The sequence below is a fragment of the Haliotis cracherodii genome, unplaced genomic scaffold, assembly GCF_022045235.1.
Source record: "Haliotis cracherodii isolate W230 unplaced genomic scaffold, xgHalCrac1.p SCAF_13, whole genome shotgun sequence".
Taxonomy (NCBI): Eukaryota; Metazoa; Mollusca; class Gastropoda; order Lepetellida; family Haliotidae; genus Haliotis; species Haliotis cracherodii.
Window position 1 is genome coordinate 15,233,953 of NW_027266268.1, and position 20,655 is coordinate 15,254,607.

Below are 20,655 nucleotides of genomic sequence, written 5' to 3' on the forward strand. Positions count from 1 at the left end.
AGGGTTTTGCCACCTTTTTTTAAATAGTATTTTCAGGAAACAGTAATTGATTAGTGAGAATGTACCACTTGTCGTGTTCAGGCAAGGAAACAATTCCTGTTTTTTACTCAGATGTCGGATTGTTAGGCTTGGCATGAAGACTGAAGTTAGTTTTTATCTACAATCCTGGTGTTTTTGTTGATGAATCCAGAAATTGAGAAATAAAAAATAAAATGCCTAAGCTCTGTGAATTTCACCTTCAAATAAAGAAGCAGAAATACATCTCGACATAACAGTGTTATCTTTGAAGATCTTTCATTGCATGTGTGATTGCCTGGCTACTCATGAATAAAAAAAGAAATATAAAATGGGACAAAGTGTGGATAGGCATTTAGAAGTTGACGGACGACAAAGTAGACACAATTTATGGATAACAAAGAAGTTTTCATCCATGAAAAATGAAATGACTAAGCTCTGTGAATTTCATGTTCAACCATGAAGCCGAAATACTTCTCAGGATAACAATGTTATCTTTGGAGATCTTTCCTCCCATAATGCATTTGTACACTAAGTGAAGCAGCCATTACCTATTCCATTAGGCTAAGCTGGAGGAGTATTGATATTGTTGTAATATAAGTGTACGTCCGATCAGAGGTGCCATCAATGTTTCTTGACCTACATCAGAGGCCATGGGAAATACACTGCCTCACCTTCCGCAACTTGAAATAGACAGCACTCTATTTCACATCACTCTCAAATCACTGACATCAGCAGCCCCGTGAAGCTGCGTGATTTTGAAGTGTCGCCTTTTCATGAATTATTGTAATTTTGTGGGAAATGATGTGATGAATTAGTTTGGTTCTTTGTGATCTTGTTTTGTTGTTGTTTATATTTGTGTATGACGGTAATAATTAATTATATGAATCAGGAATCAGTTAGAAATGTGTTTCCATTACGCACAGATGTATACAATGGGCGCAGAAAATATCCAAGATGCTTCCTCGAGGAATCACAATAATATTCATTATACCAAATTCTTGACAAAAATATGAAGGTCCTGTAACTAAAGTAATTATCAAATCTTACATAACAGTACACCCTTTCATTACTGTTTAGGACCTTGATTACGTCCTTAGATAAGCATAAATGAAGATAATTTTTATATATTTATTACAAAATCAGACACCGTGGTATCAATCTTTCCAGCCTCTCAATAAATTGAGACTGTCCATTTGTTTAAACAAGAACAATAGAAACAATTGATCAGATTAGGACGTTTTTAATCTCATTTTTCATTTTCATTGCATTCCTATCATTATCATACGTGATATCACATCATAAGTACCATATTCAATGCAATAAGCGCCCAGGGCTCTCTCAAAATTAGAAATAGGGGGCTCTTATTAGGATAAAATTTTGATGAAAAAAAACAGAGTTGAAAGATCATAAATTTCGTGGTTTATGCTGATAGCCTGAAATGGTACAAAGGAAAGTCTGTGTGTATTGTACACGACAGATATATTTTCCAGAATATAATTGCCCATAATTAAAGGTGCATGTGACACAAGAGTGCGTATTATACATGAACATATAAGTCTTGTGTACATTGATCAATTGGAAGGGGTGCTAATTGGGATTGTCCACTGGCCAATATATTAGCAAATATCGCTGTTGGCGCTTATTAGAGCGGGGCGCTTATTACGTCGAATACAGTAATAATACACTTATTTGTGTCGACACCTTTCATTTGTAATGCATTTAACCATGTGCTGGTGTGACGTTGATGAATGTTATTTGCATATTCATATGTGTATTGGGTCGGCACATGGTTCTCGGTAGGAAGTTTGTTTGTTGTTTAACGCCGCACTCAGCAATATTCCAGCTATATGACAGCTGTCTGTAAAATAATCAAGTCTGGACCAGACAATCCAGTGATTGATGTCATGAGCATCGATCCATGCAATTGGGATTGATGACGTGTATCAATCAAGTCAGTGAGCCTGACTACCCAATCTCTTTAGTTGCCTTTTGCGACAAGCATAGTCACCTTTTACGGCAAGGATGGGTTGCTGAAGACTATTCTTCCCAAGAATCGTCACGGGTCTCTTGGTAGGAAGTGGTAACATCAAGTCGATGGCTTGCAGTATATACAATTTGCTTTATACAGGTAGATATATACGTACAAGAAGCACAACATGCCAGGTCAGCACATAGTGGTAGTGGTTGTTGTCTTGGTGCTCGGAGCACCTAGCCTAACCCTCGCTCGGCTGAGGGTAACACCTTCTCTCTGATTTTCATCTCGGGAACAAGGCTAATGCAGCCAAGGTCACCTGTCATGGATTAAGTCCTAAATATAAACAACAGTAATGAATCAGTGACATAGCTGCACAGCTTGTTCAGGATGGCTGACAGTCAATGTACAATGGGGATTAACAATTGGGATCAGCATATTATAGGTAATGACCTATACATGTCATGGCCACAGGGAAATTAGCCTTTGGAATTAAATGTTCATTCAGACAATTGTCCCAAATCAGTTGCTGTGACACATTTATCATATTTTATTGAAGACAATATAACATCATTACCATATACATGATATCACATCACTAATACGCCTCACGCTGTACATTCAGTCTATATAAAAAAACATCATGAAAGCCATGATGGCCACCAGCCTGTGAAGTTTTAAATATATTCTACTTTCTGTGGGGGGCAGGGGTGGCCCAGTCGTCTAAGGTACGCGATTCGCTTTGCAGAGGTGTGTCCCTTGGGCACGTCAGAAACCTATGATTATGGGTTCAATTCCACGTTTGTCCCGATTAACTTTCTAGGTTTGTCAGCACCCTACCAGTGCTCATGGGTTTCACTGAAGTGGTAAACGTCTGAGACCTGCATCACTTCGGGCTTTCCTACCACATAATTAAGCTGACATGCCGCGATATAACTGGAATACTGTTAAAAGCGCTTTAAAACCAACTCACTGACTCTACTTTTTGTGGACCTGTATTTTATGAGACAAGATAGGTTGATATTGTTGTTGTTGCTTTAAGTGTTTAAGAGGTTGCCCTCTACCTTAGCAATTTCGACTGACCTGTCCCTCTTTTTGACTTATGTGTGTGAGTAGGGTACACATATCTATTGGGAGTTTTCGTATTGATAAATTTCTGCTTTTGTATTGATAGGATTTCTATTTTCATATTGATAGGATTTCATTTTGAATTGATAGAATATTTTTGGCTGCTCTGTTGATATCCATTCGAGGAGCTGACCATCTCTCAGGCTGATATGTATTCACATTTCTTTATATACAGGTTTTTATATTTTGTGTTGAGAGGATTAGTCTATTGTGGGAAAGGGGAGACAGGTATTCAGTAAACATTCAGTCATGTGGAACTTATCCCAATAAACCTTGTTATGTGTATTGTAAACAGTAGACAGAATGAGCTGCAGGCAGACTAGCTCAGAGAGGGGACTGGTTATTGGAATGGAGTGAGTGAGTGAGTGAGTGTGTTGGGTTTAACGCCGCTTTTAACATTATTCCAGTTATATCGCGGCGTGTCAGCTTAATGTGGGAGGAAAGCCCGAAGTGATGCAGGTCTCAGACGTTTACCACTTCGGTGAAACCCATGAGCACGGGTATGGTGCTGACAAACCTAAAAACATAATTGGGGCGAACCGGGATTCGAACCCACAATCATAGGTTTCCGGCGTGCCCAAGGGACGCAACTCTGCACAGTGAATCGCGGCGCCTTATTATTGGAGTGGAATGCTCATTGCGATGAATATGGTATGTGGAGTTGACAAGTGTCTGTCTGACCTCTCAGCCATGTCCTAGAGATGTTGATTGGTGGCAGGAACTGGACACGGTCAAGCTGCATGGGGTTGAATGGAGATGCATGTTGATGGATGTGTTGCGAGTGTAAGATATTTCCCCACGTGGACATTTATACCCCTGAAGACATTTCCCCACTTGAACAATCATTACCCCAGAAGACTATTCCCCACTTGGATAACCATTACCCCAGAAGACAATTCCCCACTTGGACAATCATTACCCCAGAAGACAATTCCCCACTTGGACATATACATGCAATCATAACCCCAGAAGACAATTCCCCACTTGGACAATCATTACCCCAGAAGACATTTCCCCACGTGGACATTTATACCCCAGAAGACATTTCCCCACTTGAACAATTATTACCCCAGAAGACAATTCCCCACTTGGACAATCCTTACCCCAGAAGACAATTCCCCACTTGGACAATCATAACCCCAGAAGACAATTCCCCACTTGGACAATCATAACCCCAGAAGACAATTCCCCACTTGGACAATCATTACCCCAGAAGACAATTTCCCACTTGGACAATCATTACCCCAGAAGACAATTCCCCACTTGGACAATCATAACCCCAGAAGACAATTCCCCACTTGGACAATCATAACCCCAGAAGACAATTCCCCACTTGGACAAGCATTACCCCAGAAGACAATTTCCCACTTGGACAAGCATTACCCCCAGAAGACAATTCCCCACTTGGACAACCATTAACCCAAAAGACAATTCCCAACTTGGACAATCATTACCACCAGAAGACAATTCCCCACTTGGACAACCATTAACCCAAAAGACAGTTTCCCACTTGGACAACCATTACCCCAGAAGACAATTTTCCACTTGGTCAATCAATACCCCAGAAGACAATTCCCCACTTGGTCAATCAATACCCCAGAAGACAATTCCCCACTTGGTCAATCAATACCCCAGAAGACATCCTTCTGGAATTAGAATAGACATAGATGCCTGGCTGTCCTCCACATTGAATAAATGACAAATCCCTGTCTCACCGCGGTCGTGAAATACGCATGTGTAATAGGATATTTATTCCTCCTGGAGATTCTTTCCAGGAGAAAGTAATAACCTAGGTACAATTTTCTGGAAGAAATGTTTGCCAAGGATATTATTTCCACAGCCTGGATCTTACCCACACTAGATTATTTTCCAAAATGAATATTCTTTCCTCTGGAAACTTTTTGATTTGGAAACATTAATCTTTTACACATATGCATGAATTGCAAAATTTGACAAAGGGTATTACTATAGATTATAACATCTTTATTATACATACACAATTCAGGGCTTCTTTCCCCTTCAGCAGGCGAATGACTGGCCGGGGTAACATGACCTATTATATGCATACAAACAAAGCCAGTTATTTAAGAAATAAATGACCACAGGTAGTTATTTATTGTACAATAATGAACACGAGTCGTTTATTTCTTAAATGGGATATGAATATTAAGTACAGCCTCTTTAAGGATATTAGTAAGAAGTATACGCTTTAAAAAATATTGACCTGCATTTAATAAGGACTTCCTGAATAGATTACGACTGTGGCAATGTTGGACAACAGGGGGGTAAAATTTGGTCTTTCCCTCATATTCTCACAATTTTTGTTGATAATCTGTTTGGTTTTTTTCCCAATACCGATTGTCATATCTCTCCAACTTTTGGAATCGTTTGTTCGACCATTGCATTTATCTACGTTGCCCAGGTACATTTATGGGGAACGACTCACTAGACACTTCCCACTCAAAAATAACATTCTCCAATCTACGTCGTCAAATTGCGAGCGCATGATTGAATCGCCAGAAATGACATCATGACAGAACAAATTTTTATTGTGAAATAAACAACTCTTTGTTCTTCATTGTTCTTTGCGACTTATCGCATATCTATGTTATATAATTTGAAACATATTTCTTCATCTGTATATATCTCTATATATATCTATGTTCCCTACTTTGTCATTCAGCCAATGAAACAGGGCAAGAAGTAGCCCTGAAATGTTGTGTACATATAATACAGAGGGCGGTCGGGCAGCCTAGTGGTTAAAGCGGTCGCTCGTCACGGCGAAGACCCGGGTTCGATTACTGACATGGGTACAATGTGTGAAGCCCATTTCTGGTGTCCCCCGCCGTGATATTGCTGGAATATTGCTAAAAGCGGCGTAAAACCATACTCACTCACTCACTATAATACAGAAGTTGTTACCATAATATTCCTTGTTATGTTTACGTCCCACTTCTAAATACCCATAAAGACTCTCAGTTGCAAAATAGTTTGAATCCCTAAACAAAGAATTATGATATATGTTTGTATACATTTATGAATGATGTATGTATGCCCTTAATATGTTATGTTGCCATGAGTACCTGAAAATAAAATAAAATATGAAACAAAATATTCCTGAAACATATGTTACGCAACATTTATAGATTTATACCTCATGTCATGTTTTGAATGGCTGTGAGGTTAATCCGCCTGGTAATCCTCTTTAATCCCCCAGTTTAGCAATTAGTCTCCTCTGACTAAATGACATGGCTTTCACAGGGGGCTGACTGGAAAATCCACAGAATCTTCATGCAGTTGTAGTTTAGAATAGCGTATTCGATGTAATAAGTGCCCAGGGCACTCTCAAAATTAGAAATAGGGGGCTCTTATTAGAATATTATTTTGGTGGAAAAAACAGAGTTGAAAGATAAATTTCGTGGTTTATGCTGATGGCCTGAAATGTTTATATACTACAGATATATTTTCCAGAATTTAATTGCCCATAATTAAGAGTGCATATAACACACGAGTGCGTATTATACGCGAATAAATAGGTCTTGTGTACATTGATCAATCAGAAGGGGTGCTAATTGGGATTGTTTACTTGCCAATATATTAGCAAATATCGCTGTGGCCGCTTATTAGAGCGGGGCACTTATTACGTCGAATACAGTAATTGTTGGCCTGGCGTGAATGGACTGTGCAAGTTTATGCCAGTTGTTGTTGTTTTTATGTTGTTATAACAGTATGGTTATTTGTTTTAGATTCAGGAATGCATGAAATATCTGTTTCCATAGAAACGAGGTGAAAGTTAAATATTTGTAACATATTGTATTTTATTTTTTTTAAGTATTTCGTTTCGATTTAGCTAGTTTATGCAAGTTGGTTTATAATTTGAACCTTTACTATTTGAAATAAATAATTAAGGTCAGGTAATAAAAACATAGCTTGAAAACGTAAGAATTATGGCACAAAATTGATATTTGGAATTTGGGTGAGGTCTTCCGACATATCTGATTTTAACCAATGTGACCAAATAAACTAGAATGGAAAGAAAACAAATGAATAGAAATTTCAAATGAATCAATTGGCCTACTATAGTCAATAATATTTGTGTAAAACTGTTCACTGATTCTGATCCTACTTTCTACAGCAATACTGGACTGTGTCTAAAAGGATTATCTGCCAGTCTTAACACGCACTTACCCACTCAGTCAAGCATGAACGCTTCTCCTTTCCACTGACTAAACACAAGCTAGGAACTGTGTGCATTAAAATTACAGGTGAAAGAGCCCTATACTCTTCTATATTGTACATCCTTTCACATTCACACTGACACACCTATCAATGAAGGATAAAATAGAATCACTCATGTAAGTACTCTGTACTTTTCTATATTGTAAACTATGCTTCCATCATACACACTGACACACCGACACACGACATAACAGAAAAATAACATGACCCATCTTTCCGTGGAATGCTGTGAACAACAAACCATCTCTAATAACAATCCTTCTTTATTCCAGGTGCTTAATCCCGACCTTTCACACCAACTCCCTGCAGAGCGTCCCTCACCTGCTAATCACAATGAATAAGCCATTCATATCAAACACCATCTAGCTCCCTCCCACTGTTTCTAATAGAAAACTCATTTGGCTGAAAACAATCTTATCCAAGGGAGATAATCCCGTTCAGCCTGCGCTGACGATGACTAGTCAAAGCACACCGGGCTATTTAATAGCAGTGTATGCCTGCATACCAGCCGTTGTACTCACTCTGGTCATAGTGGTTCTGTATGTGTTCTGCTCCAAACGTTTCCGGCTCAACTGGTATGAACGTACACTTTTGGAAGAGAGGTGTTCGGACCAGGTGAGTCCACTACTGCGGAGGGACCAAGCAATTTCATTCATGTCTGGGACAGCCAAAGGCAGAGGAATACGGGCAGGGAGTTTAAAAACCGAATGGCTCCTAAACGTCCGCAAGATGGGGAGTAGTCCCAGTTCGCCAACTGCCGATGCCAGTGAAAAGTTTTGGGTACCACCGACAGTGATTGAGCGGAAACGTGCTCAGAGTCTGGTTCCTTCTCTTTCCCGGAACGATAGTGATGAAGGTAGGTGAATCTGTTTGTATTGTAATTAATATATTGATAATTAATTTTACTAGAAATTACCAGGTGTTCCCTGAATGCATTTTTCTCTGTTCCGTTGGGTTCTTATAGAGATTGTCCCCTTTTGATATTTTTTTTCAGAATATTTTGTTAATGATGTATTTTCAAAGATTACATTGGATGCCCTTGATGGCAGTCTGAGGAAATCAATGATTGATCTTTGAAGCAACTGATGTTAGCTGAATTTCTGTAGATATTATGTTGCCAATTAATTGAATCAAAATTCAGACTTTACACTTCAATATGAAAGTATTGCTGATTTTCATCAATAAAATGTTACTCTAGTGTAATTACTTCTGTAGAAAAACTTAGTTATTTACTTCATATGAAGTCTTTATTATTTTTATGAAAAGGCTATTCACTGGGAATGATTAATCAAGGCATTTTCACTGTGAAAGTGTTAATCAAGGCATTTTCACTGTGCATATTTGAATCAAGGTGGTTTCACTGGCAATGTGTTTATCAGGGTGATTTCACTGTGAATGTTTAATCAGGGCAGTTTCACTGTGAATGTTTAATCAGGGCAGTTTTACTGGGATGTTTAATCAAGGCGGTGTTACTGGGAATGTTTAATCAAGGCAGTTTCACTGGGAATGTTGAATCAGGGCGGTTTTACTGAGAATGTTTAATCAGAGCAGGTTTACTGAGAATGTTTAATCAGGGCGGTTTTACTGGGAATGTTTAATCAGGGCAGTTTCTCTGTGAATGTTTAATCAGGGCAGTTTCTCTGTGAATGTGTTAATCAGGGAAGTTTCACTTGGAATCAGGGTGACTTTGTGAGAGTAAATATGTTCCCCCTGAACATACCAGGAGTATTAGTTCCTGTGGAGCAGTATACCTGGGATGAGGATTGTATTTCCTTCCCTCAGTCAATTTCTACATATGAAGTGTCATTCCTCCAGAATAATTATACCAAGGACTGATTCATCGCTCACAATATCACTGGGATTGTGTTGAGCAGGGCAGTTTCACTGTGTATGTTTTAATCAAGGGAGTTTCACTGTGAATGTTTTAATCAAGGCAGTTTCACTGTGAATGTTTTAATCAAGGCAGTTTCACTGTGAATGTTTTCATCAAGGCGTTCCACTGGGATTATGTTGAGCAGGGCAGTTTTACTGTGAATGTTTTAATCAAGGCGTTCCACTGGGATTATGTTGAGCAGGGCAGTTTTACTGTGAATGTTTTAATCAACGCAGTTTCACTGTGAATGTTTTAATCAAGGCGTTCCACTGGGATTATGTTGAGCAGGGCAGTTTCACTGTGAATGTTTTAATCAAGGCAGTTTCACTGTGAATGTTTAAATCAAGGCGTTCCACTGGGATTATGTTGATCTGGGCAGTTTTACTGTGAATGTTTTAATCAAGGCAGTTTTACTGTGAATGTTTTAATCAAGGCAGTTTCACTGTGAATGTTTTAATCAAGGCGTTCCACTGGGATTGTGTTGAGCAGGGCAGTTTCACTGTGAATGTTTTGATCAAGGTGTTCCACTGGGATTGTGTTAAGAAGGGTGGTTTCACTGGTACTGGTACTGTTCGGATTAAGGGGTTGTACTCTAATACAAGGTAGAAAAGTGATAGGAACCCAACCTGTATCCAGTTCCCGTTAATCAATCACTCATGTTTTTTCCACAGTTGCAAGCCTGATATCAAATGTGATAGGTTATTGATGAAAGTTTGTTACATTTTATGACAATTTTACTGGTCCCTCTTGCTGTGCATAGTCATACTTCATAGGTACATATAAACAGATGCTTCCTCCAACCGTGGTTGTTATGAACACATGTAATTTAATTATTGACTGGCTCAGGGATCATCAAAAGGGTTTCGTTACTGAACAAATATAATTATTTCTGGTAGACAATGCCTTCTAAATGAGATATTTATGAGTTTCGACCTTGGTGTTTCTATTGTTTAATTCTACATATGGATTAAAACATTCTTTGAATGCTGTTGTCAACGAATCCTTCCTTTTCATTGTGCTCCCGTTTAAGTGCTTGTTTATTGATTGTGATTGGTAAATGGGGAGAGGTATTATTAAGTATGATGTGTGGGATGTTTCAAGGATCAGTGTGTAGAGAGGATTATAAAATACGACACCATTGTCTCATTTTGAATGTAATTGACAAGAACGAATTAGCCTGTTGTCTTGCTATGTGTGTCTAGAATCTGTGTTACACTTTACACAAATAATCCTGAAATTGACGAGAATCAGTACCTGTCTGGTATACCTACTTCCTGAAATTAACAACATTCATGATCTACTTGTGAAACCTGATGCCTGAAATTGACGAGAATCAGCACCTACCTGACGTACCAGATGTCTGAAATTGACGAGAATCAGAATCTACCTGATATACCTGGTACCTGATTAACAAGTCCCAGGTGGAAGGCTGTTAAACAGGCATTAGCTTTGTTTCCCTTGCAAATTTCATTTGGATTTACATTTTGATTGACAGGCGTAGCAGTTAAATTAACACTGATTGATTTCCCAGCATATGCTCTCTTTCAATGTATTCAGCTACCACAATTCTACAAACACATGTTGTGTATTCGTGACAGAAATAGGGTTTCACGTTTTTGATGGCTTCAAATCAATATTTTACTCATAAATATGTTAAAAGTTATGTAAGAAGTTTGGAAATCTTTTATTCATTCTTATGAATATCCAAGAGCTGACATTGTGGTAATATGGTTGTAACACAATTTAGTGATTTTAACTCTTTAAAGTTTGGTAATTTAAAAAAAAATTCAAGAGAGAAAAATGTGTTATTTTGTGTTACTTTTGACTAAAAGGATGATATTATTACAGTGTGTTGACATGGTATAATAACATGTATAAGCACTCATCCAAAAAGTTTATAAAACAGAGTCAAACATTAGCGTAATAGTGAAGTGAGTGAGTGGGTTTACCGCCCGCTTAAACAGTATTCCAGTTATACCACTGCATGTCAGCTTAATGTGGGAGGAAAGCCCGAAGTGATGCAGGTCTGAGATGTTTACCACGTCAGTGAAACCCACGAGCACGGGTATGGGATGCAACTCTGCACAGTGAATTGCAGGGCCTTAGATGACTGGGCAACCCATGCCCCAACCACCACAAACCCACCCCGTAATAGTGAAGACATTTATAAAATACATATGTAATGTTAAAATAAACAATACAAGTAAAGATACAGAAGAGGGGTGTACATAAAGTGAAAATAACCAACAATGAATTGTAGCAGAGTGGAGTCATCCAACAGATGTAACCTTACCTCTTTCGTCATGTGGACAAGGCATTTGACCTCGAATCAGAAGATCTGTGGTTCGAATCCCAACACAGGACTAGGAAATTTTATGGACGCTGCATTGGCACCCAATGTATGGCTGAAGATGTGCATATTAAATTTGAGCAAAATAAGTCACTGTACTTTACTATACGGCCCGGGACATGCCTTCTGTTGATGGGGAGTATTAGCAGGGCATGGAGCCATCCCATAGATGACGTTGAACCTCGGATCAGAAGGTCCTTTTCGAATCACATCACTGGACTCGTAACTTTTATGGCCGCTACATATGGAAATAGTTAGGGAAGCAACTTCTACCCCAAAATAGTCAATTAGCATGGAAAACTATATTATCACAGTAGTAAATTTATAAATGATCGTAATGATGCACTCTTACTTACCTATTAAATATGTCATATGCGAAATGCATCTTGTTCATTGTTCAACTTTTATGACATATCAATTAGGATTGATCATTGTTGATTTTCTTTGCTTTCGGTAAACAAAGTACTTGTTAGTAGTGACTCAAGGGCAGGCAACTCTATTTTATCGCGGTATGGCTAATTTGGGGTATGATACGTGTGGAATATGTTCTTTACATCACTTCCTGTTTGGGATTATGCATAATCAGTATGCATACGACCTAGATTGGGTCAAGGAACTTAGTTTGTCCAAACAAATGGGTTCTTTTCTAATCAATTTCGAATGTAGGTAGGGGTTAGTCCTCTTCATAAACATTCCATAAACTATCATAAAAAGTTAATGTGTTACTCACGAGGAGCCGTGACATAACACAACGAGTCCTGTTTTCGATGAAGCATCCTGCTTAGATTTTCATAAGCAAACAGACGACAGGGGGTGTGGATTTTGAGATATACGGATACTGCAACAAGCCTGAGATAATATAGTCGTACTATTATTGTCATTAATTTGAAAAAATGTCCCGAAATTATTTATTATGTGTTATTTATGCGTCAAAATGATTAGTACACTTCAAAAAGGGGGATGCAGCACAGATTATTTGTCTCGAGTGTATGAATGGTGTTAATCCTAATCTTTGGTGAGGGACTTACAGCGTTCATTGACAAGGGATGGACAATCCATAATTCCCAGTTCCGAGTAGGCTATCTACATTTTAAGGGAGATAATGAAAATAATGCATATGAAGGCAGTCTTAGTTTCAGATGAAGTAATGGAATCAATCTGTGGCATTATGAACAATGGATGATATCATATTGTCGGTGGTCAGACGATATATATGCACAGCTGGATTATTGTATTTTTAAACACTCCTTTCTATGGGCGGCCATTCAGTCAAAAATACCAAGTTGAAATAAAGTACAAAAGTATGCAATAATAGTCAAATTTTACGAATAAAGTATTAAATGTGACTAATAAAGGTCAAAATACAAAACAAACAGACACCAGTTAAAAAATACAAAGTTGAAATAAAGGTCAAAAGTACGCAATATAATAGTTTGATGTTATGAAAAGACGTCACATGAAAAGAAAGAACAATGTTACTAAAAAACATCAGTGTGCATGAAAGGACACTTATGACTTTTATGACAGAGTGGCCACCCATACCTTTCTTGCCCATGTTTGATTGTAGAGGTAGGTTCATTCAAAATGTTAGCAGAAAAATATAAGTGCATTAGAAAAATGTCTTTATTTTAATGGTGCTTTTAGCAACAGTTATTCGATCTTCAACCAAACAAAAGAAACATTGTGCCCTCGCTAATTGACCATTAATTGTCACCTAGAAGGAATGGAATTTTGTTTGTTGTCACTTTCTTTATTCACTGTTATAGATTAACGAATACAGGTTGAAATGAACAACATTCAGGTGTGGGTATACACTACTGCCTAAAAGTTCATTCCCCTAACACGCGTTGAGAACGCGTGTAACACGCATGTGACACGGGTGCTCAACGGGTTGCACACGGGGTGAGCACCCGTTGCACACGGGTGTGCAACGGGTGTGCATCGCGTGTGCAACCCGTTGCACACGCGTGTACCACGCGTGTAACACGGGACCGGGTTCCAGTTGAAGTTGACAAAATTATCAAATGAATAGTGAGATAAAACAAAACAGTGAGATGTGAAATTTGAGTTAATGAGCGGCCATTGAGCTGTGTTCACCAGACCGTAAATACAAGGTCGGCCCGTCTTAATTAGTGTTCGGTTGTTAGACTTTTATGGCATGAACCATTCCACTAGGGTCCCGTCATTGTGGCTAGCCGACAGTAGAACAGTAGTGAATTTAGATGCGAGTTTATTGCTAGGGGAACCACCGCGTTGACACGATTGTCGCGGGTAGGTAAATTTTCGCCATTACTAAAATGATTGTTTGTGGATTACGAACATATTCATTTGCCCACACGAGTCATTTCATTTGATTGCAAATATAACGTTTTTCGTTCGCCAAATTTATGCTTTAGACAGTACAATTATGATATAGCCGTCACCACTACTAATGTCTCATTATTTCACGTAGGAATATGTCCCATTTCCCCACACCCCACTTTCTGTTTTGTATTTTGAAAGAATAAATAAAAGGTTTTGTGTGGGACACTTTTATACTAATTATAAGAGGATGTTGTAAATGAATATGAACAGCCATGCTGTCTGACTGTTGATAGAATTTGAGATCTTCACAATCACCGGGTGTGACCATGTAGACAGAATCTCGTTAGGGTTTGTGATTTTTACATTTGCCCAATGTCAAAACTGACCTCCCTGAATATGTTTTATAGGTTTGACAGCAACTATGCTTGTGGATTTCAGAGATAGACATGATTTGTTAGCTAGATGTTATTACAATAAGCGAAAATGTCTTAAAAGTCCACAGTTTGCTTAATAGTACAAAAAGTGTGTTATAGATCTATCAACGTTTTCTTTTATTGAACATAATATTTGCACTATATTGCTGTTAGCTGTAAATAATCTAGCCTCCCCATGTACGTAACTTACATATATTTATGTATGACCAGAACAACAAATAAAGTTCTGGTAGATAAGTACCTCGGAGATTTAACGTGCGCTTTCCGACTTAAGCCTATCTCGCACACGGGGAAGCACTTATACTATTAGGGTAAAAAAACGTAATGATTAAATGCACCCCCCCCCCCCCCCCCCCCCCCAAAAAAAAAAAAATATATATAGAAGTTTGCAGCCTATTCCATTAAAGTTAAGCGGGTTGGGGTTTGGCTGGGTGGGAGTGGGTGATAAAAGAATATTCAATAATATGGTAAAGGTAAAGTTTGGGCGGAGGGTGAGGGGGTGGGGGGGGGGGGGGGGTGGGGGGGGGGGGGGGGCAAGCGTGGGAAGGCACGGCGTCGGCTGGCGAGCATGTGTGGCTAGAAGTCTAACGGCGGTATCCTTCTAGTAGTCTTAGTAGTCTCTTGGTCAGCTTCTCATCCTGGGGGTTGGGATTCTGGTAGAGACTCTTGGCAAGGAGGGCGGCGGTATTGGCGACGAAGTGGTTTGAGGTCGGTACGCCACTACTCTGGAAGAAGTGGTTCAAGTCTGTGTAGTTTGTGATGTCGTACTCGATGTCCTGTCCCCCCTTCTTGTGCACCATGACGAGAGGGACTCCTTGTCTGACGTAGAGATGTTCCTTTGGGGTGTTGATCTGGTCAACCTTGAGATCCGGCCGGGCCTTGTAGTGGTTGATCGGAATGTCTGACTTTTCCACTAGTAATTAAAGTTCTTTGGTATGACCTCTTTTATCCCTGCTGACGTTATCCTAATGTTCAATTTCAGTCTGCCTCACCAAGCGTAAGCATTGTACATGTTCTGATAAACCACACTGATGCAATTAAGCAAATGAATATTTGCTGTGGGCAAATATCTATTTTCTATATATATATATTTGTGGATATGAAGCATTCTAGTTAATTGTGGATACACTGGGCAGACAGAATTGTGTTTATTTCCAGGCCATCCTGATCGTCGTTTACTACTATAAGGTTTATGTTTTGAGGCAAGATCAAAGGCGCCGCACAGCATTTGTTAGATAACAGACGGGGTCGTCCGTTTCGCTTTAAACAACCACCCCACCCTGTCTGTAGGAGTTATATAATCGGTGCGCAAATAACTGTGTCAAGTCCACTGCCGGACTGATGCGGTGTCAGTGTCAGCGATGAACATGAATGCTCAAATTATAGACCTGTAGCACTCACAAGTTGCTCAGCCAAAATATTTGAAAAGTGTATATTCAATTCTCTGATAACAGCAAATTTAACCTTAGAAATAGATTCAACATACCAACAATCAAATGTAGAACACAGACCTATGCTTAATAATAATTTCTTCTGGATATGATCAACCTGCGGAACCCTCTATCCGATAAAGTAACTAATGCTCGCTCATTAAAAGAAATCAAATCATTAATTAATCGTTCTGATGCAATTACAAATAAAAAATTTGACTTCAAATATTTTCATAGATCATTCCAAATTGTCCACTGTCGCCTTAGGCTCGGATGCAGTGACTTAAACGCTGATAAGTTTAGACGACATGTATCAGACATACCAGACTGCACTCGTGGATATCACCTTGAAGATGCAATTCACTTTTTCTATAACTGTCAAAAAATACGATAATATCAGAAACACTGTGTATTTCTACACACATGGGTATGGTCTAAAAATGATATTACGTGGCAGTAGTTAATCAGTTCTACAAACATGACTCTTCTTAAATCAGTTCACGACATCATTGTCAAAAGCAAAAGGTTTGAGTAGCTTAATGTTATGCATAAAGTAAAGGAAAACTGCATTACCTTATTTCACAGACACCACTTGCTTCAGTGTATTGGCTTCGTGTATTTCATTTGTGCATTTTGTATGTTTATGTTCATCACTCTCTTATATATATCCAGCTGTTGTTAAGTTGTTACCTGGAGAGGTATTACATAAGCAAGTTTTGCTTGTTTACCGATCCAGATTTCTTTTGAAATAAAAATACGTTTAAGGCAACACGGCTAACCCTAAAACACATGATTGTAAACTATTCAAAAAGGGGCACTAATCTCTGGCTTCTTCTCGGGTGTCGGACTCAAACTCAAACTCATTTATTCTTAGAATAACATGACATACAATTATCTACAATTTTTATTATGTACAATTTAACAAAAATAATAAAAATAGGATACGTGGATACTAATACAATTTACCAATTGTATTGTACCCATTGTTAAGGAATTTAGATAGGCCTTTTAGATTTCTTACACTGTTAGTGGTCATAATTTTCTTAAATGTTTGGAAACTTAAGATATTGCTTATTTAAGATGTTCATATCGCCATAGGTGAAAACTTCACATTGAAATAAATAATGCAATTCATCTCCCACAGCGATAGATTCACAGAGTGGACACTGGCTGTCTTCCCTGGGAATGTTCAGGCACCGACCTGTTTCAACTGGTAATCATTGGTTAGAAAGTTATGACTTTAATTTTGAGAGCAGTAGATATTTCGCAAATGAAGGTTGATTCTTCAGGTAATACGACCTTTGGATTTCCGCTTGGGCTTTCTAGCTGCCGTGAGTCAATTTGCTCGTTAACGCAACCGAGCGTGACAAGAGACTGGGCTACCAGTCTGCAAGGACAGCTAAATAAGCTTAAGCATTTTTGAAAACTGATTGGTTACCCATGATCTATGAAGATTTCAACAAAGGGCGCATGGTAATTAATTTCTTCAGCCTAAACAAACAGACAAATAACGGCGAAAGCTCATCGGGTGTCGTTATTTTGAAATACCCCTGATGGTTACAGTTTAATAATAAAAAAGTATCCATGAGTGAAAGCATTTGCGGATTTCGGATTGCGTGGATGATATAATTACTACTCCCTTGTTGTCATCCACATTTTCTGGTATAACCCTACGCTTGTGTATTTGTCGTAATTCACTTGCTGCTCAGTTAATGAATTTATAACATGTATACTTAATTGTAGCACCACTCAGATTATAAAGGTTCAAATTTGGTCTTTCTTGTACCTGGGGTAATTATTCAATCTAAATCAAGGTTTGAAGTGAGGTGGAATGTGAGTTATGTGATATGCACGCGGCAGCCCAGCAAGAGATGTATGGTCAGTTGCTTTACTTTTTTTGTAAATCAACTGATCATTCCCAGACATCAAAGGATCAACAGGAAATACGTTGATTGATTAATTACTGTTATCTTGCAGAGTGGATATGTCAAAAGTAAGTGTTTACATGTGAAGGTAGGTTTACTAAACCTAGGGAATACACTCATATCATGGCGTGAAGTACAGATGTAAAAACAACATACTTTGTTCAAAGGGTAACCGATAATACACTGACTGGTTGTTCATTGTTATCTAACTCAATGTATGTTTTAAAGAACCGTGGACATTATAAAAATAGTTGTCACGTGGTCTTTCTCAGCAAACTTGGCACCTATGTGAAACAATTGAAACAAACTAGGTGATCAGTTAAGAAACAAACACGGGTTATACTATTCGATACATTTAAATAACGTTTAAAAACGATATATTTAAATATTTTAATATATTTCATATATATTCCAAATATTGTTTCCAAATAATTATTATTAAAGTATTTGATTCTCACATAGACATTTGACATCGAATAAGTATTTTTGTACAGCTGCAGACGCAATGGATATTGTTCCTTTATGTTGATATTCCCGGATACATTATAACTTTGTTAGGTTGTAATAATGATATTTGCATTTTGTTTTCATTCATTCGCTGCAGCTTTGAACAGAATCATTCTTGTTCCTTTCCGTTTGGTTGGGAAGTTTTTCGATGCGCGATAGACGTTGTTTTCGCAAGTGTTTTCTTTTGTAAGCGTGTATATGTTACAGTCAATGTGTAAAATATGATTCACTCAGGCAATTTATTAAATATCTAAATATTTCAGTCATTTTACAAATTGACTGAATAGTCCATTCATTTATTTAACCGACTGACTAAAAATGATAAAGACGAGCAAAAAGAGCTTATACATATCACAATATATTAATTATGCTAAGAAAAGAAGCCAAACAATACAGAACTGTACTTGGTGATGATATTAAACATAAACAAATATTTGGAATTCGTTATCATATTAATAAAGATGGACATATTTTTCAGTTAATTTGTAAAATGAACTGAATATTTAGGCGTTTAATAAATTTCCTTAGTGAAATCTGTTTACATTTTGAATGTAAACATATACACACGGTAAAATAAGCAATGTTCAGATGAAATATTTACTTTGTGTTGCAAGTCAAAATAGTGTACACAAAGATCGCACAATTACCATGCAAGTGACTTACAAAAACTGCATCACTATTACCGATGCTCCCCACAAATATACCTACATTTCCAAAACTGTATTTCATTTTTGTTGATCAATGTGACCATACGTCCTTCTACTTTCAATAAAAATGCGCTTACGAATGGCGAGCACAGGTCGCGAACAAGTCTAGATTTCTGCTCTATCATCCGGGTGCTCACTGGGAAAATACAGTAATGCACAGGTAACAACTACTCCCGCGGAATTGCTTTAGAACAGTGCTCTTTTGTACGTTGAAATACTATATATTGTGAATGCCAAAATGATGTATCAAGGATCAAGTAGAAGATACATTGACCGCAGCGCTGGGAGTTTATTCAACAGACCCGTGAAAATAACACTGCTGTATCTTATTATTTATTTTAGATGACGCAGTCAAAGCTCACTTCTCCTGGCGGCCATTATCGAACGGCCAGCTAAAACACAACCCTGCGCTTACGTCTACAGGTCTCTTCCTGTAGTACGGTTATTAGTATTCTCTCCCTCAAGTGTATCCTCAATTATATAACCCACCCTCATTAATTACCTGCTTCTCTTTTCCAGCCTCACGGCTATGGAGCTGAGATAAAGAGTCCAAGTTATCATAAAGTAATTAGGGTCCAATAAAAACAATGCGCCGCCAAACCTCATACATATTATCACTGAAAGTCGTACTACAGACGGTTAATGTCAAATCACAATAAAATCATTTCAATTGCAATAACATGTTCCAGGACCATGTATTCTCTTAACACAATCGGATTTAGAAGCAATGGTCGTATAAAACAAGACAGATCTATTTAAACACAACAGTATTCATGTTATTCCCACAAAATCACATAAAGAAAGGAGACATTGGCAAATACATGTGTATTATCATTTTTCGTCAGGAGAACAAATTTTTCTCTCCTTGTTACCATCTCCAGGTTCAGCTTAAGACGGGTCCTGCTTTGGTCAAAAGTTTGTTCCCCCTCTAATGAGTGTGTCACGCGTTGCACACGAGTGGCGGACGGGGTGCACACCCGTGTGCAACGCGTTGCACACGGGTATCACACGCGTGACCAACCCGATGCACACTGGTTGCGTAACGCGTTGCCCATGCGTGTAAGGGGAATGAACTTCTAGGCAGTAGTGTATGCTGTTGTTGGCACAACATTGTGTTGTTAAGTTGTCATGTTTTCACAATCATTCCCAATTATCACGTCTCCCTGCAGTGTAAATATGACAATGCAGCCTTATTGAAAGCTTGTGTAACTCCGGGAGTGATGAATTGTGTTGACAAGACAAGATCACAGCAGGGTGTAGATTTCCAACATTGATTATCAAGATCTTGCTATGGAGAAACGTGTCACTTCAGCACTCGTCAATACTCAGCTGACAATGATACTGCATTAATTTGAATTGACAAAACATTACATGAAAAACATATAAAGGTTAGAGAGATCCATATGATACATACAAAGAAGTTTTAAAACTTTATACTGTATGAGTGATCACTGCTGTTTCACATGTCATCATCGTTCATGCAAGAGTGTCTGAAGTGTCTTTATATTTACTAGGCCAGGCAAATATAATTCCCTGTTTATGAGTCTTTGCTTGGCAGGAGTACTGCAATATGCAACAAACACATATCGTATTCGACGCAATAAGCGCCCAGGGTGCTCTCAAAATTAGAAATAGGGGGCTCTTATCAGAATATTATTTTGGTGAAAAAAACAGAGTTGAAAGATAAATTTCATGGTTTATGCTGACAGCCTGAAATGTTTATGTACGACAGATATATTTTTCCAGAATTTTATTGCCCATAATTAAG

The 20,655-nt window shown here is 38.2% G+C and overlaps 1 protein-coding gene across 1 annotated transcript in view; it reads left to right on the forward strand.

Annotated features, from left to right (window-relative positions):
• The first annotated feature begins 7,810 nt into the window (after positions 1-7,810).
• Positions 7,811-20,655, forward strand: part of LOC139458968 (synaptotagmin-5-like) — a 90,794-nt gene continuing 77,949 nt past the window's right edge. Inside the window, exon 1 of the mRNA XM_071240409.1 lies at positions 7,811-8,213. Coding sequence (XP_071096510.1) covers positions 7,811-8,213 — 403 coding nt within the window. The remainder of the gene's footprint in view (positions 8,214-20,655) is intronic.